Genomic DNA, 19,629 nt, shown 5'->3' on the forward strand with positions numbered 1-19,629 from the left:
TTAAAACTTCCTGTCCAAAAAAAGCATCATTAAGAGCAGGGGGTGAGCATCTACAGCCTTCCAGGTGTTGAGGAACTACAAGTCCCATGGGAGACTGCAAGACTGACAGTTACAAGCATGACTCTCAGAGGCATCATGGGAAAACTGACAGTTACAAGCATGACTCCAAAGGCATGATAGGACTTATAGCTCCGCAACAGCTGAAGGGGCTGCAGTTGCCCACCCCTGAGTTAGAGGTTTAAGACCAATCATTTACCTCTGAAGGGTGCTCACAATGATGAGCTTTTATTCATTTATGGAAAACCTTTACACCATAAAGGGGAAGAAATTTGTTAGTCACTAATGTAAAGTCCATCTAAATCACATGTGTCAAACACAAGGCGTGTGGGCCAAATGTGGCCCGCCAGGACATTTCATGTGGCCCTCGCACTTCTCATGCAGCTGTGGCTCCCCACTGGTCTCTGCTCCCACCCTGTCTCAGCAGCCAACAGCAGAGAGGACAACAGAGCTTCTTGGCCAGATCCTGCACTTACAATCGGAAAAGATGCTCATCTCTGTCCCCCCCGCTCAGTATCAGCAGTCAGCAGCAGAGAGGAAGACAGAACTCCTCCTACAGATCCTGCGACTCTCTGTGCAGCTGCAGCACCCCCTTGTTTTCACCTCCCCTAGTTTCTGCATTCAGAAGACTCCAGAAGCTGACTCAGCCCTCCTCTGGTCTTCCTCCAGACCCTGCACTTTCTGCTTCCTAGCTCTGCCCCCAGCTTTTTCTCATCAGCAACAGGTAAGGGGGGTGCACAGTGATGTAAGGGAAGGGGAGCTTTGAACATCTAGTCTTACAGATACAACTGGCCCTTTGAGGGGAACCATAAAGCTGATGCTACCCGTGATGAAATTGAGTTTGACAACTCTGATCTAAATCTACTTGTACAACTAACATTCGCCTCCCCACAGTTACAATGCTGCTTCCCAAAAGGTGTCTCAGTTGCTCCTCCATCCAGAATGAAGACATCCTAAAGCTGACCATACAATAGTAGAATTTTGTTTGAAATGTTTTGTTTTACGAACATTTGTTCAATGTTGTAATCATTAGAGGGGTCAAATTAATGTTCATTTTCTACCACAGTGGAAAGAAAATTCAAAGATGCAGGATGTAAATTGTTTTCTTAAATTAATGAATTTCTAACACTTTCTTTCAGGAAAATCCACTCATTCCAAAATCAAATGTTAAAAGCAGCAATTTTGAAATACATTCATCAAGTCAACAAATGTTCTGAGAATTTTCATATAAATGTTCATACAAATTTTTGTATGAACAGTCATTTGGCCAGCTTAAAGTGTTACTAAACCCACAACAGTAAAATCAGTCTTAATATGCAAGCATGCAATAAAGCATGCTTGTTATACTCACTGTGGAACCTAAGGGGTTAATCCTCTGCATTGTGTAAAAAGGCTGTTTGATCCTGTCTTCTCTGACCCTCCCCTTCTTCCAGTGTCCCCATCTTATCTCCTGATAAGACACAGTGTGTGGAGTCACTGTGCACATGATTAGTTTGGTGTGTATTGCTAGCAAGTTTTTTTTCTTGGGAGAGTGCATGTGATCAGCACAGGGTCAATCAGGACTGTCCAGACAGAGGTCAGGGGTTCTGCATCCTCCTAGAGCAGAATGAAAACTCCTCCTACAAGCTTTAACATGTGCACTGCTGGACACTGATAGAAGTCACAAGACTGCTCTGACTGCTGATGAGAAAAGTTATTTAGCAGTTTATATTTCCTAAAATAATTGCATTTCCATGTTCTGTGTACTGTGGGAGATCAGATATAGTGAATGCAGAGTCCTGGGTTTAGTAGCGCTTTAAGACAGGAAGTGTGTTAATGGCAAGATCATCAGGTGAAAATAAAGGAAAAAAAGTCTTAAAAAAAAAAAAGAAAAATAATTCGGCCATCACATCTATGTATTGGTAAACTGAAATATATTAAAATATTGTTTTTGGGTTTATTACCACTTCACGCAATTTTCTACTGCAGGCAATACAGATTAGAAGACTTTAAACATTAATGCATCAACACAGCTCCTGTACAGGATCTACAATTATGTCTTTAAACAAGTAGAAGGTGATTTTAATCATACTATTCCTTGGGCTTTCAAATATCCGGCAAGTGTACCATACACAGCAATACTTTATTGTTGCTTTCCAACCAATGAAATAACATAACCTGAAAGTAACTTGAATAATAAGAAAAGTGTGTTTTGTATGGTCACCAAATGACATCACATCCAGTACCTGCTGTACCAGGATATCTCCAATTCTGTTGATGACAAAGTTCCTGTCGCTGCCCTCCCTGGACTCCTGTTTCCTCTCCCGAAGGTTGTAAAAGAAGCTCTTGTGGCTTTCCAGCAGCTCATCAAGGCAGGGGAAGATTCTGTCCACTGTGCTGTGGTCCATCTGCAGCTCCTCCTTCATCCCTTTCCGGAATACCTCAGACATAATGAACAGGGTCTGGATATGATGCAGTTCCGTCTGCATGAGCTCTGCAAGGCAGAAAAAACAACAACAGGATAGTACGGCAGTCCTAAAATAACCTCATAGATGTCTCAACTGCTCCATCAGCATAGACTGCAAGTACACAGTGTCCACTCAATAAGACGATTTAGGCTTACATAACAGGACAACGTGAATGGCACAACTACAGCATGCAAAGTTATATGACAAAATGTAAGCAACCTCATGTGTAGGACGTGGAAAATTTATAATCAATCATTTTTCAAGTCAACAATTGTATAATTAAAGGAGAAGAAAAGTCTAAATCTAAATTTACATAGGCTATCCCCTCTTTGATCCATCATGAATGCTGCTGCTGCCAGACTCATCCACCTTACCAACCGGTCAACATCTGCTACTGCTCTCTGCAAACCCCTCCACTAGCTTCTGGTCTCCCAACAAATTCAATTCAACTCACAAAGCCAGCCACAACTTGGCCCCCAGCTACATCACTAGCCTAGTCTCAAAATACCAACCAAATCGTTCTCTTCGTTCCTCTCAAGACCTCCTGCTCTCTAGCTCCCTTGTCATTTCCTCACATGCTCACCTCCAGGATATCTCCTGAGTCTCTCCCATCCTGTGGAATTCTCTACCCCATTCTGTCCGATTGTCTCCTATTCTGTCTACATTTAGACGATCCCTGAAAACCCATCTCTTCAGACAAGTCTTTCCTGCCCCCACGTAATATTTGTACTTTATTTTCTCCATCAGCTCATCCCGCACAGTTTCTCCATCAGCTCATCCCCCACAAGTATTACCTTTTGTATCAATTGACCCTCCCTCTCAGATTGTAAGCTCTACTGAGCAGGCCCCTCGATTTCTTACTATATTAAATTGTACTGTAATTGTACTGACTGCCCTCACATTGTAAAGCGCTGTGCAAACTGTTGAAGCTAAATAAATCCTATATAATAATAATATCTAGTCTTAAAATGGAAGAAAAGCCTACGTCTAACTAGTCTTAAAAATGTTCCCTTCACCCACCTATACTGCCTAACATGTACAAAAAAAGCTAAGTTTATTTTTAATCTGCTCAGGTCCAGTCACATGATCCTGCAGCTCTTGCTTGGGAGCACGCAACAAGGGCTGGGAATTCCAAAAGCCATGACGTCACCCATAGGCTCCCGTAGTCCAACTGTTGTTGGTGCTCCCTCCGCTCAGAAACCGCTCACCGACACAGAGGAGCAAGAGCTGTGGGATCTGGCCAGACTGCAGCAGATTAAAAATAGGTAAGTATACAGGTTAAGCAGGATAGAAAGAAGGAGTGGAATGGGAGGGAAAATATATAACAATATTTAAACCCCGGCTTTTCTTCCACTTTAAGGCTGCTTTTCCTTTAAGCTGGCCATAGATGGAGCGATTCACTGGCTGCAGGAAAGAAAGTCACTCGATTACCCCATCAACACCGTCCTCGCTAGGAGAACACAGTGATTACTGCTAGCGGCTATAATAGTCGCTAGCAATAATTACATGTAAAATCTGACAGGCTGGTTGTACCAAAGTTGATCGACCGATCAACTTGGGTAAATTCTGCCTACCCATACATGGTTCAAATCGCGGCTGGTCCCCGCTGAACCACCCAAGATTTGAAGCATCTATGGCCAGCTTAACATTCTGTGACCTATTTTTATCTGTAGACCTTCTCATATAATCACGTTAACATATTATTATAATTACATTACATTGACAGGCTCATTAGCAAAGAGTTTTCTGTACAAATTAAGATTAATGATTAAATCTATTATCTTTTATATATATGCTACATAAAACACAGACCATCAACCTAACTTAACCTAAATGAGGTTACCAAACTAGACTTTCACTGATGGAGTTGTTCAGGTAGGCTCCCACACTAGACAGTTTTTGGTAAATCTATTGGAATTCTTACAAAGGTTCTACACTCTGACTGTAATGCTGAAATATACATACAATAATAAACAAATAATTATAAACTGCGCAATTTCAAACAATCTTTTGCAAACAATTGTTCAACAAAAGGATCAATTCAATTAGAGAACAGCTTCCCTTGTAGATTTTTCTTGAGGCACTAAGACATCCAAAGGACAGGTTCAAGCAACAATGCACGTTTTTGTGTGAAGAGGCATTGAGGTGTGCTACAATGTCAAAATAAATAGGCTGAAATGCACCTTAATACAAAAAAACATAATGCAGGCTGCATTTTTTTCTTTTACAGAGCAGCAGTCCCTAAAGCCAGCCATAGATGGATCAAATCTTTGCCAATTCAGCAGGTTATCGAAGTTGAGCCATCGATTAGCTTGGGTACAACCAGCCTATTGAATTTGTATGTGCGATTACTGCCTGTGGCTATGGCCACTAGCAGTAATCATTGTGTTCTAGCTGGCTGAGAAAGCTCCTGGCTGGCAGAACACAATAACACTGCAGGAGGGATTCCCCTATTAACACTGACTGTGTTGATGGGTGAATTGTGCAAGTTCTTTCCTCCCACCCATGATGGAATGAAAGAAAATCAAATCATCTATGGCTTGCTTAAGCCCCATGTAGCAAAAAGCCTGTTTACAGAGCTTAATAGTACCATCTCTTGAGACTGATTCAACCATTATTGGACAACTTCATTTGGGTGTTCAGTCAAGGAAAGCTAGCCTTAAGGCAACCTGCTACTACTATACGGTTTCTATAGAAAACTCATAGTGCTCTGGAAATCCTTTTTCCATTTATTAAATGTAGATTTATATTTCACTGATTGTATACATATACATATAGTAAACAAAACCCCTACAAAACATTAATTTAACATCTAAAAAAACAAACAAAATAGACACAAGTCCAATGCAGTTTCTCTTTAAACAATTGCTTCATTATTTCCCTGTTGAGAAACCCTACATAGCATGACACTTGTAAGCCATGAGACATGTTTGACAGCCCCAAGTGATATATTATAGGTAAATTAGTATCTTGACTAAAATCTATGCACTCAAGCTGTGCAAGTTATTAAAAACGGCCTAGAGATGGGCTGGGGACATAGCAGACATGCCACTGGCACAGGACTGTGCTTGACCTGCACAGAACCTCTTCTATCAGGACTCAGGATTTCCTGTTTTGGTCTCCAGACGATTATCTGAAGGTAAAAGCATAGAAACTCTGCAATCTTCTGTTTATATTCTACCAATGGAAAGAAATCATTTGACAAAGAACTGTAAACACTGCTGAATAGACTCTGAAAATTACTCTTTGAAGAACATAAACAGGAACCAACCCTGGAGAGTTTGGAAAAATGGATTTCTTTAACCGATATAGCACAGGAACAGCTTAAAGGGTCAAATTTGTAATTATTAAATGAAACATAAGCCTTGTCATGTATTAACTGTCTAGCAATTGCAGTCGGATGAGACACCTACTAAAACTGACAGCAGGCAACAAACACAAAATGTATTATTTTCTGCAAGGCCACAAAAGCCCTGACTGTGCTTGTCAGAATCCATCCATCTGCTTAGAAATGGACCCAATCAGAACAACTAACATTTTTATTGTTTATTCCATTCAAAACATATAGAAGAAGGATTATGCAACCAGAATTCTAATCTCTCTCTCAAGCCCTCTTTGACCATCTGCCAGGAAAATAATGCCTCTTCACAGACTCTCATCCTAAAGTGATAATAAACCCTAACATTAGCCCACAAAAGTGACTGGCTTCAGTGATACACAGTGATGAATTCCTCCAACGTTGTACCTGTTTATCTGCTTTTCTTTCTCCTCCACAGCTTCCCACAATACACAGTTTAGATGGTATTTCTAAACTTCCAGGAGGCAGGGGATGGGGACTTGATATCACACACACTGCATAGCAGGGAGCTGAGTGTAATCTGAGAACTGAGTGTGTTTTGCCTCAAAACAGTGTTTTTAACACTACTACAATCGCTCACTAATACACGGATTAGGCTTAATAAATATTAAAGCAAAACATGATTTATTGAATATGTTCTGTTAGTATAATAGCATAAGAATTGTCAAAATTGCAATCATATTTAGATCATATTATAGCAAGAATAAAGCATCAATACATCACCGGATATTGTAGCATCACCCATTGCCCAACGATTGGGGGACTTCAGCAACCAGCAAAGGGGAAATCACCACAAGGCACGTGTGCCGCGTCTTCAATAAGTCCCGAATTCCCCTAGAATCCCCCGTCTTTTATATACATAATTTGCAGTGTCCTTGTCTACTGCCATGCGCAGTAGACTCTGTGTAACTATTGTGACTATTAACCTTGACTTGTTCGACTTTATATCTTGTAACTATAAATCCTTGACTGATTGCGACTACACATCTGGTAACTATGAATCATAGATCTAGCTTTGATAGATTTTAACAATGTCCTTGTCTTATTATTCTAAACTCTAGTTACCCCTTCACTGATGTATCCTACTAAAATTATGGCAATTGAGTGTCAATCATACATACATTCTATACACCCATGTCACATATGTATCACAGAGTGGGGAGAAAGGACACACCCCTCCCTTCTTTTCACAGCCTCATTAGAAAACATGCAAATCTGAGGTTGTCAATCACATGCTGTGTGCTAAAGGGGAAGATGGGGCCTTCTTCAAGCATTGCCTTGTGTCTGAAAAAACTGTCAGGGTCAATTCAATTTTATTGCAGCTCACCAGGCTTAATCGCACTCCAATGTCAGGCAGGGCAGCGCATGAATGAAGTGTATGTTTTGCACACTTCAAATAAAGCTTGTACAGAAAATCTAAATTGTGCACCACACTGCCCCCTAACCAGCTGGCAACACAGATTGGCCGGAGCACTGAATCTCTTCCGCTGCTATGCGATTTTACTGATAAGTAGTCTGAATTTACCCTCAGAAGTGAATCACGCAAGTAGCAGAGGAAGGAGATAGCAGCTAGGACCCACACTAAGTGCTATAGATTGAGTACAGACTATATGAGGATATGCTTTGTTCATTTTTTTTTAGTTCAGAGATTTACAACCACTTTAACACTTTACTTGACCAATGTGAAATATGAAGGCTTTTTCAAATTATAGAACTACTTTAGCAGAACAAAGTGTCAATAAAAAACTGCTGCAATTTTTTTCTTTTCCTATTTTGTGTGGTCCATGTTCCACTGGGGAGATTCGTTCCACTTCCTATCATGCAGACACAACAGGAAGAGAAAGGAGATCACTTCAAAGAAGAAATTTCCATCATTTGTAGCAGCTGAAGCAGTTTTCTCCACTGGAAGATATCCCCTCACCTCCTGTTCCAGTGACAACTGTAAAAATTGGGATCCCTACCCCTTTCTAAAAGCTTTAACAAAATGACAGTGGTTCTGTGATTACCCCTCTATCCATAAAGGAAAAAAAAAAAAAAAAAAAAAGACCTACATTTTCATACTTTAAACCTTAAGTGTGATTTTTTTTTTAAACTCAGCACTAGGAACAGTACTTACAATGAAGTTTCCCTCATGCTGGTGGCTGTTGCATGCTTGAAATCTTTGGTCTGCACCCTGGATACCCCTTAGTGGTGACCTTCTGATGCTGTGGGGGTTAATATGTGTGGCTGCACCTGACACAGGCACTCGTCAAAAGTGCCGACTATGTCTGCCATTTCCACCCCCATGCTCCATTCCCAAAAGCAGTACTATAGTTTTCCACAATAAAAAGCGCTGTATGACTGGAGGGGTTGGGTAGGTGTACCAATAGTACAGCACTTTCTTTTTAAGTGCATTTTTATTTTAAATGTTAGGCAAAGTAGGGAATTAACTTTCCAGAAAATAGATGGTATAGCGGGACTAAACATACTGAAAAACTATTTGATATCATTTTTGTAGCTTTACCATTAGAAGGCTCGTTTATTGCAAGATAATGCACGAAATTGCCCTAAAGTGTCCTATTTTTTTCCAATGGTGCCAAGCTGCATATGCATAGGTGTGAACTTATAGAGGAATGAATGGGATTTTACTGTCAGACCTTGTTAATAATTCTGCCCATTCAGAGGTATTAAATGTTGCTGGAAGCTAAAGGGTTGATGTACTAAAACTGGATAGTGCAAAATCTGGTGCAGCTCTGCATAGAAACCAATCAGCTTCCAGGTTTTATTGTCAAAGCTGCTTAATTGAACAAGCTGAAAGGATAAGTTCACCTTTTTTAAAAAATAATAAATGCACCTCTTTTTGCAAGTAAAAAAAATGTTTATTTATTATAATTTTTTTTTCTTTTACACTAGGAGCCTAGAAAGCATTGCCCCCATGACCAGCAGATTGCGGATACCATGGCAGGACTCCTACAGACCTGTCAGCCTATCTATCTGCTCGTACGGCAAGCAGATACACACTGACAGAAAGAATCAATGAATTACCACAGCGTTCAATGGTGCCTTGGTAGTTTATTAAAAATTACAAGCCAATAGCCACAAAGGCTGTAGGTACTTGTAGTTTTCCATTCATAGAGTGAATGAATGACATGGTGTGGTAGGCAGAGCCCTGCTCAGCCACATTTTTTATTTTTTTTTGTTAAAAGTGACAGCTAGTGGGAGAAGAAGATCCCTCACTAGCTGTAACTAGATGCATCGGAGCAGGTGACGGCTTCAACAGTGAAAACATGTTACATGCCCCCCCGTAAAAACGAGTGGAACATGTAACATGTTTCCAAAAGTGAGTTTATCCTTGAAGTTAGAAGTGGATTGGCTGAGATGCACAGCTGCACTAGATTTGGAGTGCTACAGTTTTAGTAAATCTCCTCCAAGAGTCCCTTTTAAAAAATATATGCCAAGCCTAAGGCCTCATGCACCAGGATGTTTAGATGTTTAGATGTGATGCACCCAGGGAGCCACAGGAGTCATGTCACTTGTATGGCCAGCTGTACATGCCACAGAGAAGCACCTTTGAGCCTCTGCTTGCATGTGGATTACATATCCAGGTATTTACCGGTGGAAAAGCAGTAAAACAAAACATACCAGATACACTTGTAAAAAAGCACAAGGCCTGTGTGACATCACAGTGAACTATTACAAGTCTGTGATTTTACAAATCTACTCACCATAGATAACATCTTGCCTTTTAATCACATCTTTTTCTTGTTTATTGCAGAAGGAGGAATCCACAACTAAACTCCATGACTCGGCTTCAAACTCTAGAGCGTCACTGCTGAAGTCACTCCATAGGGCCGCATCCACAACAACATCTTGGCAAAATAATAAGGACATACAGTCACACAATTTATGTGAGTCATTTGGACCTCTGCAGTCATTTCACAGGTATGTTAATTCTACTTGCTTCTTGGTTGGCACGTTAGTTGGTTTGTGTGTCACCCAAACTATCACAGTTATGTTGTGGGAACATGTAACCTCTACAGGGAGGAAGAGGTTAATGCCAATAGCTCAATGGACTCCATGGCATACTGTTTAATAAGAGTTAACAGTGAAAGCTGTTCTTTGCCATCTAAGATGTGTTTTCTGTTGTTTACCTCTGCACTTGGTACATTCCTCTGTTTCTCCCTTCCTGTTCAGTGCTAGTTGGTACATTCCTGATCAGTGTTAGTAATGGCCGGAACAAGGTATAGAGAGTAATTGTCTTCTTACACTTAAAAATTATAAGAAAGCATCCTCTGCACTGCACTTATCGTCTTATTTAAGAGCTAAGCAGCCTGTGGATGGCACCAAGGCAGCAGGTAGCCATATAGTCTAGACAGACTAAAAGGAGGTATCTCAATGCATGAAGTGGCATTTTAAACAGAACAAATGGTAGTCATCAGGGGCGGACTGACAACTCATGGGGCCCCTGGGCAATAGGGGATCATGGGGACCCTGTGTCCTTGCCCAAACACAAAAAAGCCTATGAAAAAAAGGTACCAGGGGCATCTCATGGGGCCCCCTACTGACCCCAGGCCCTCGGGCAGTGCGCGAGTTTCCAAATGGTCAGTCCACCCCTGGTAGTCATAACATTTGGTAAAAGCATAGGTAAACAAATGAGAACAAAGGAAGTCCATTGGGCTGCACTCCAAATAATCCACTTTATTGAACCAAGATAAAACCAATACAGACAGTGGAAATACAGTAGGCGTCTGGCAGGTAAACACGCCACATGCTAAAGACAGCGCTTATTCATTACCCCAGCTCTGTAAAAGGACTTCCTTTGTTCTCATCAATGCAGCACATGATCTGGGCTAGCACCTAAAGGAGGAGATGTGCTTGTAGATTGGGAATCTCTCTACCTTGAGAAGTGGTAAACATATATAAGTAAACCAAGTTATAAAGTTACGATTACCACTGTCCGTTTCTATTAGAGCTCTTGATGCAATGTGGCTGCTTTACCCTGGTTACTGACACGCTAACTATAAAAACTGAAGCATGCAACCACACAGTCTACATTGAAGATGCATGCTTTATAGTTTAATAACTTGGATTTTCTCTAGGTGCATGTTCTCTAGGCATAAGTTCTCTAGTGAATGTAGTGAGGACAGAAATCGAGGGCAATTAATCCAAGTATTTTGTAAAGTTCTGTATAATACAGTATGTCAGCACTGTATATATATTTATATTCAATTTATTGTGCTTCAGTCTGTTCTAATCATAATGCTGGCAGGTGTGGACTGGTGCACATAGGTAGGAAGCCTGCAGAAGGTACTCGTATACAGATTATTGAAACTATATAAATAGTGGCAACAGATAAGTCTTTGCATGATGAGAGAAAGTAAAACACCTGGAGGAAACCCATACAAACATGGGGAGAAATATAAAAGCATGCAGATAGACTATCTGGTGGGGACTCAACACAGAGCTGGAAGGCAGGGATGCTGACTATTTAGAAACCAATTGATTCTCCAGTTGCTCAATGAATGTACAGTAGATGTGTACTAAATGGGATTCTTTAGATTTGTGCAGGTTCCAAAAACAGCTTTGTTGAGTTATCATATAAAACAGAACACCAAACAAACCAATAAAAAATGAATGTTAAGAATAACAGTAATTAAACCTTCAATAGGAAAGGCATCCATTGATGGAGGGGTCCCCAGACTTTGTAACAGTTCATCCGACTGTGACCTGGATCTAGAGCCACTTGTGTCACCATCAGATTCCAATGACTGATCTAATCTCCTAAAAATTGATAAAGTACATTATCAGATTTTCTCTGGGAATACAGTAGATAATGCTGTCCTAGCTTAAATCTCTATGATGGCTACAACATAAACAATTACTAAATCTTCCAATAGAAACAGTATTGTGAACAATATGTCTGATCATGACATGGGCTTCAGCAATAGGATAGTTGTTTGAGTGTCTATAAAAGCAGTCAAATTCCCTGTTTTAGATCAAAATACAATCCTAAAGTCATTTTATTCTTACCACAAACTATATATGTGAATAGACATACAGTACTTTTTGGTGTGTTGAGTTCAGAAACTGGGTCAGTTAAGTTTAACTAGTGAAACACCTAGTCTACAACCAACTGAGCTACCACTTCGCTGATGCCTTCTTGACCCATTTCAGTCTGTATTTTGCCTGCAACACTTCAAAAACTCACTGATGACTTACTAACCGCTAAAACCAATGGTCACTACTCTGTACTCTTACACTTTGCCCTCACTGCTGCCTTTGATACAATTGACCACCCCCTTCCCCTCAAAAAAACTCTATTTCCTTGGTTTCCATAGTTCTGCTCTCAGCTGGTTTTCCTCCATAGTCTCACCACACTTTTAATGTCACTTACAACTGTACATCCTCCTCACAGTGGATCACTTTTCAAAGGTGTTTTTTGGGCTGTCATGAGTTTTTCTTTTTTTTTTTTTTTATACATTGAATTACCGCGCCACAACCAAGAAGTTGCTGCGCAGTCCCATTTTACTTCAATAGGCGAGTTTGTCAAATGACACTGCATGCCAAACTTTGTTTGCGGAGTTGAAAACTGCTGTGCATTGTGGCCGCAGCAATATTATTATTATTATTTTACAGGATTTATATAGTGCCAACAGTTTGCTCAGCGCTTTACAATATAAAAGGAGACAATACAGCAACAATGCAGTTCAATACCAGAGGGAAAGGAGGGCCCTGCTCCTTGGAGCTTACAATCTAGGAGGGCTTGCATGAGTGGCCACCATGTTCCACTGGAGGTAAGCAGTTGGGGGGCAGGAAAAGCACAGCTGAACCACTTGTTTTTACTGCCTGTAGGAACAAGGCCTTGTCTGACTGTCATGTTTATATTCCAGCTTTCCTAATCACAGATGCATGGCCAAGGAGTTTTGTTTTAGGGGTGAGTAGAGCCTGATGGGAACTGAGAGACTAGCCCCCTATCAGGTCAGCCTTGCTGTTGATTGACAGTGCATGGTAGTGGACAGACCTATAGCAGCTATTCAGTCCAATAGTAGCTTTCAAATCCACCCACTGCCATTGCACTGTCAAACATAGGTAAAACTGACCTCACTGGGAACCCAGTCTCTCAGTTTGTTGTAAAGCTCCACTCACCCAGTAACACAAGTCATTTCCCAAATATGGGCATTGCCATATGTGAGGAATGGCATCACCAATATCCCAGCCCCTTTGTTTACATTTAGCTAAATGGGGCTGGGAATGGAACTCTGTATAAAAAAAAAAAATTCTGGATAAACCCTCCACACTCTGCTATACACCCTTTTTAGCAAACTTTGCCAATAAACAGGGATTTTTAGTTCACATACATTGCAATACATGTTTAAACTGGCCAACTGTATTAAAGTAATCCCTCGCTGGCCAGTCCCTACTCTGCTCTGCAAAATGCAAATGTTGTGGTGGATACACAGCGTCTTGAAAAAGTATTCATACCCCTTGATGTTTTCCACATTTTGTCATGTTACAACCAAAAATGTAAATGTATTTTATTGGGATTTTATGTGATAGACCAATACAAAGTGGCATATAATTGTAAAGTGGAAGGAAAATGATAAATGGTATTCAAAAAGTTTTTACAAATGAATATCTAAAAAGTGTGGTGTGCATTTGTATTCAGCCCCCTTTACTCTGTTACCCCTAAATAAAATCTAGTGGAACCAATTGCCTTCAGAACTCACCTAATTAGTAAATAGAGTCCACCTGTGTGTAATTTAATCTCAGTATAAATACAGCTGTTCTGTGAGCCCTCAGAGGTTTGTTTAGCGAACATTAGTGAATAAACAGCATCATGAAGGCCAAGGAACACACCAGACAAGTCAGAGATAAAGTTGTGGAGATGTTTAAAGCAGGGTTAGGTTTAAAGCAGGGTTATGGTTAAAAAAATATCCTAATTTGGGACTAATTTGAAACGTGCTATAGCTCAAGCTTGGAGAACCCCTTCGGTTGTTTTCCAGGGGATGAAGACCCGGATGAATGCTATGTTGATCAATGAACAGATGTCTAGCATTCTTCTGATTCTCTTCCGAGATTCCTTAAGGTTTGGGAATCTTGGATATGTTATTCCTTGCCATCCCTGCCTCCTACTAGTTATGGTCTCTTATAGCTACTGCCTGTGCTAGCCCTGGATCTGTGATTCTTCTAGTTTCCCTTCCCTCCATGTTTTCTTTCTGATTCTTTTTTTTTATTATGTTGGATTACTGCTGCTAATATTTGGTTCGGCTTTTTGCCGTCCCTCCTTCATTATTTGATTAATACAAGTCAGCTGGATGTATCTATTTATGTGTTATTGTTCTGGTCTGCTCCTGCCTGGGTACATCTTGAGCTTGTTGTATTCTTAAAACAAAACTTTCTTAATAAAAATATTGAAACAGAAAAAAAATCCCAAGTTTTGGAGCACTATTTAATCCATCATCCAAAAATGGAAAGAGTATGGCACAACTGCAAAACTACCAAGACATGGCCATCCACCTAAACTGACAGGCCGGGCAAGGACAGCATTAATCAGAGAAGCAGCCAAGAGGCCCATGGTAACTCTGGAAGAGCTGCAGAGATCCACAGCTCCAGTTGGAGAATCTGTCCACAGGACAACTGTTAGTCATGCACTCCACAAATCTGGCCTTTATGAAAGAGTGGCAAGAAGAAAGCCATTGTTGAAAGAAATCCATAAGAAGTCCCGTTTGCAGTTTGCGAGAAGCCATGACATTACATTTTTTGGCCTCAAAGCAAAACGCTATGTGTGGTGGAAAACTAACACTGCACATCACCCTGAACACACCATCCCAGCCGTGAAACATAGTGGTGGCAGCATCATGTTGTGGGGATGCTTTTATTCAGCTGGTCAGAGTTGATGGGAAAGTGGATGGAGCCAAATACAGGGCAACCTTTGAAAAAAACCTGTTAGAGTCTGCAAAAGACTTGAGAATAGGACAGAGGTTTACCTTCCAGCTGGACAACGACCCTAAAAACATACAGCCAGAGCTACAATGGAATGGTTTAGATCAAAGCATATTCATGTGCTAGAATGGCCCAGTCAAAGTCTAGACCTAAATCCAATTGAGAATCTGCATGTAGAGTGTCTGTGAACAGCAATTTTCACATTCTGATAGAGCTTGAGCTATTTTTCAAAGAAGAATCTGCAAAACCTTCACTCTCTAGATGTGCAAAGCTGGTAGAGACATACCCAAAAAGACTTGCAGCTGTATTTGCAGCAAAAGAGGTTCTAGAAAGTATTGACTCAGGGGGGCCGAATACAAATGCACACCACACTGTTCAAATATTTATTTTTTAAAAAATTTGAAACCATTTATCATATTCCTTCCACATCACAAATATGTGCCACTTTGTGTTGCTCTATCACATAAAATCCCAACAAATTACATTTACGTTTTTGGTTGTAACACGAAAATTTCAAGTGGTATGAACACTTTTTCAAGGCACTGTAGTGCCAGTATAAGGCAGATAGACACAAGTGTTGTACTGTTACTGCCAGTTCCCTAATATGTGAACTGGCGCTAATTCTTTAGGAGTCTAGGAATCTGTCACTGCCATAGCGACAGGTTCTTAAACTGTCGGTAGTTAGAACTAACTGAATTTGTCACCAGTGTCAATAATGTTACTGAGAGTGGGGTTACTACATGAAGTGGAGCTTGGAGGGAAACAAGCTAGGATCAGTCAACAGCTAATTATGAAGCAGGCCAAAAGGGGGAAGAAAAAAAAAAAAAATAGGACAATCCTATATAAAAAAAATATTCTACTTTTGCTTTGCCAGTGGAGGATCCTCTTTTACTTTACTCCTCCTTTACTCATAGTGCCCTCTTATACCATCTGTACTCATCACCTGCAAATGCCACCCATTGTCATACTTTCTGCACCCCTCCCCTGCACAGACTACCCACTGCCATTTTTACCGATGTGTAATATTTTAATACATCGGTGTCACAGACCTGTCCATGGTCGGCACAGGCACACTCCTGGATAAAGGATGGGATGACTGTGCAGTATCTTTCTTTCCAGAAGAAAAGCCAACAGACACAGAAGTCACTGGAGGCATTGCTGAAGGAACCGGCTGAGGAATGTCCTTGAATGAGGAATCTGTTAACAGTGCAGAAACAATTATATAATAAATAACAATACACTTGTAAAAGTAGAGAATGTATTTGAACGCTCTGCAAATGCATGCTGGAATATGGCTTGTACATCAATCAAGATTTATGACATTAAAACGGACCTTTGATCCCAGTGGCAAGGTCCACATATTGAAGGTGCCCCTCTTCCCTCCCTAAAAGTCTGCATAAAAAGTACCAGTGCGTCATTCATCCTTGAAAAATTCAATAAATACATTGAAACAAATAGTACCAGTGGGGGTAAAATAGATAATAAACTCACCTTTCATGACTTCCATTGTATAAGGGGTGCCATCATCCTCCTGCTAACAAGATCACTGATCCTGCGCTCCCCAATCCATGGTCTACTCTCTTCTCTACTTCCTTTCTCCCACAGCAGTCCCTGAGGTATGAGAAACACATAATTGCATTGGTCCAAAATGGACCAATGTAAGTATGCAATTAAGATCATACCTGGAGATCAGCTTTAAAGAAAATATTGACTTTTCAAAAAAACCTGTCCACATAATTCTGATCCTAATATATAGCAACACAGTGGTGTATTTCCCTTGCTTGACAGACAGCAATATAGAAGTAATAAAGGAGCGCGCTAAATAAAATCACAAATAAACACAAAATAATTATTTTGTGTTTACTTATTTGTGATTTTATTTAGCGCACTCCTTTATTACTTTAATAGTTACCTTTTTTTGGTTAGGACTGCAGCTTTGTGTAGATTTATTGGCGCTTCTTTTTATTATTTTTTCAGACAGCAATATAACCCTGAAAGCTCAGCTCCTTTATTATGCACAAAAACAAGAACAAATTATATAGTTATAAAATGTACCTACTTGAAATGATGGCTGGTTTGTATTTTGTATTGTACCGGTCCTGAAATTTCTGTTAGAAGAAAAAAAGAAATGGTCCATTAATTTGGCTGGTAGTTTAATAAAGGCAAGAGCAGCATTGATGTCATATCATATCTTTAGTTTAATCTAATTGCTGATATATTATACAGTGGGTATATCACATTTTGTTGATTTGCAGCTTGAAATGAAGACAGACACAGTTTTTGTTTTATCCAGCTGTATTTACTCAGTGCAACTTATAATATCCAAGTGAAAGATATAACACCAACATGTCATAAAAAAAAAACAAAAACAGAATCACTGAGTTGGAAAAAGGATCACCCCCTCTTAAAAATGATGTAAACTTAATCAAGTGTGGGTAATCACCTTCTCAATGGCACACAAAACCATCTGACTTTCAACTGTGATCAGCTGTGGTCATTTTGATTATCTCAGCATGAGAACAGCTTTCCTGGAGCATTTCAGTCCTCAGTAGTGCAAATGAAGCAAACAATCAACTATGGGTGGCAAGGCACTGTTAAAAGATCTCCGGGTTAAAGTTGTGGAGAGGCACAAGTCAGGAGATTTATACAAAAAAATTTCAAAGGCTTTGTCAATGCCTAGAAGCACAGTGAAGTCTATTAGTCTATTATTAAGAAGTGGAAGGTATATGGTACACATAGACCCTCCCTGGATCAGGATGATGCTCCAAACTGGATGAAAGAGCCAGGAGAAAACTGGTCAGAGAGGCTACCAAGAAACCTACAGCAACTCTGAAGTAGTTCCAGGAATTGATGACCAAGAGTGGTCATTGTGTGCATGCATGTAATAACAATATCAAAAATGCTGCACAAATGTGGCTTCTATGGGAGGGTTGCAGGAAAAAAGTCACTCCTCAAAAAAGGCCTTAAAGATTCTCAGGCCGCATGGAAAAAGGTGTTATGGTCAGATGAGACTAAAATTGAATTATTTGGCCTCAACCCTAAACGATAAATCTGGCAGAAAACCAATACATGTCCTGGCATGGCCTAGTCAGAGACAAGACTTAAAATCGATTGAAAATCTGTGGAATGACTTGAAGACTGCAGTCCACAAAGAGTCAACATCAAATTTAACTGAATTTGAGCAGTTCTGCAAAGAAGAGTGAGCAAATATTGCAAAGTCTAGATGTGCAAAGTTAGTAGAGACAAATCCCAACAGACTAAAGTCTGTAATTAAAGCAAAAGGTGGTTCAACACTGACACAAGGGGGAGATCCTTTTTCCAACTTCGTGATTCTGTTTTTGATTTTTTTTGTTTTACTGACATGTTGGTGTTATATCTTTCACTTGGATGTTATAAGGTGCACAGAGAAAAAACAGCTGGAAACAAAAACTGTGTGTCTTCATTTCAAGCTGCAACGCAACAAAATATGATTATTTTAAAGAGGGAAGGGGGTGATTTTTTTTATACCCACTGTAAATGTCAAGTTTAAAAAGAAATTTCTAATAACAACTGCATAATTGGTGAGTTTGTAATCTACAAACATTTACATGTGCAAACCCAATTGTTTTTTATGCTTTGTGTTGTCAGGATGAAACATAAGTCATGAGCCAGAGACGAAAAAGTGTCACACCATGCCACCCTCATGGAGCCTTTTGAAGACTTGGCATACACTGAGTGTGTCTCATAAGCCAGATGTAGCAATAAATGATATGGGATCCTAAACAGTAGCATTCCTTCTTGTTTAACTTCCTAGTGAGTCAGTAACCTGGAACAAGCATATAGCCAGTAAAATCTGAAAAAGTCAGAACCTCCATACTGCATGCTGATTCCAGGTCAGTGGCTCACCAAGATGTGGAGCCAAAATCTAAGTGACAGGAGCAATGACACCTTTCAGATTTTCCTTCCATGTGGGTTCACATCAGCTATTACAGAATGCTGAGGTGTAAAGATAGCATCCAAATATTTTATTTCCATCACCTTTGTACATGCTGGAGCAGAATCCTTGCATGCCTTGTGCACATTCACATTACAATCTGAAAAGAAGGAAAACTCCTATTAAACGAATATAAACAGTAAAATTACTAAAATTACTAAATCACCAAGAGGCAAAACTACATTTGGAAGCCAAAGAAGGAAGTACTGTATGAAGTGGCGTTTTGACCACCAGCTGCTATCCACATATTAAATGGCTCACTGTAGCAGGCCCTCACTGAGCTATGGAACACTAAAGCCTAGTACAAACGATCAGAAATTTGCACAAAATTTACTGCTTTCAAAGTAATCGTACAATAATCTGATTGTTACACAGCTTTCGTCTGAAATTATTAGAAGGAACAAGCATGTAACATTTTCTCGTGCGATAGCAGATCGTACAAATTTCGTTTAATCAGTACTGTTTTCATCCAAAATGCAATACATTACATCAGTTCCGAATTTTTAAATTATAATCTAGTGCAGCACTCCACTAACAATAAAAAACAATATAAAACAACTTAAAACATCTACAAATAAGTGTCCATGCAATAATAGAATCCGTAGTTGTTTATATCCACTGATGTGTGGAAATTGAATACTACTTACTACACCTCGTGCAACATATTCAAGCCAATATGTGTACACCTCCACCAGTTGTGCTCTCACCTTATGTATATGACCAAACCACTAAGTGAGGTCATAGATAGCATGTGTGCCTTAGGTGGACTATGATAGGGTGGTTATGCTGTCCATTGGATCTGGATCTCCTTCACTGTCCTAGTTATTGTCCTCCATCAGATCAATGCCAAAAAAGATGACGAAAACATAGTG

At 40.0% G+C, this 19,629-nt stretch overlaps 1 protein-coding gene across 4 annotated transcripts in view; it reads right to left on the minus strand.

Annotated features, from left to right (window-relative positions):
- The window catches only part of ARHGEF28 (Rho guanine nucleotide exchange factor 28), a 305,207-nt gene that overhangs the window by 61,815 nt on the left and 223,763 nt on the right, over nucleotides 1–19,629 (minus strand). For all 4 annotated transcript variants that reach the window (XM_089686171.1, XM_089686172.1, XM_089686173.1 and 1 more), the window contains 6 exons: nucleotides 18,802–18,857; nucleotides 16,844–16,892; nucleotides 15,834–15,981; nucleotides 11,501–11,622; nucleotides 9,567–9,710; nucleotides 2,283–2,530 (listed from right to left, as the gene is read on the minus strand). In XM_089686171.1, the coding sequence (XP_089542297.1) occupies nucleotides 2,283–2,530; nucleotides 9,567–9,710; nucleotides 11,501–11,622; nucleotides 15,834–15,981; nucleotides 16,844–16,892; nucleotides 18,802–18,857 (767 nt within the window). The remainder of the gene's footprint in view (nucleotides 1–2,282; nucleotides 2,531–9,566; nucleotides 9,711–11,500; nucleotides 11,623–15,833; nucleotides 15,982–16,843; nucleotides 16,893–18,801; nucleotides 18,858–19,629) is intronic.

Source organism: Staurois parvus, unplaced genomic scaffold (assembly GCF_062004578.1).
Source record: "Staurois parvus isolate SC_StPar_1 unplaced genomic scaffold, SC_StPar_1.0 ptg000392l, whole genome shotgun sequence".
In the NCBI taxonomy this organism is placed as follows: Eukaryota; Metazoa; Chordata; class Amphibia; order Anura; family Ranidae; genus Staurois; species Staurois parvus.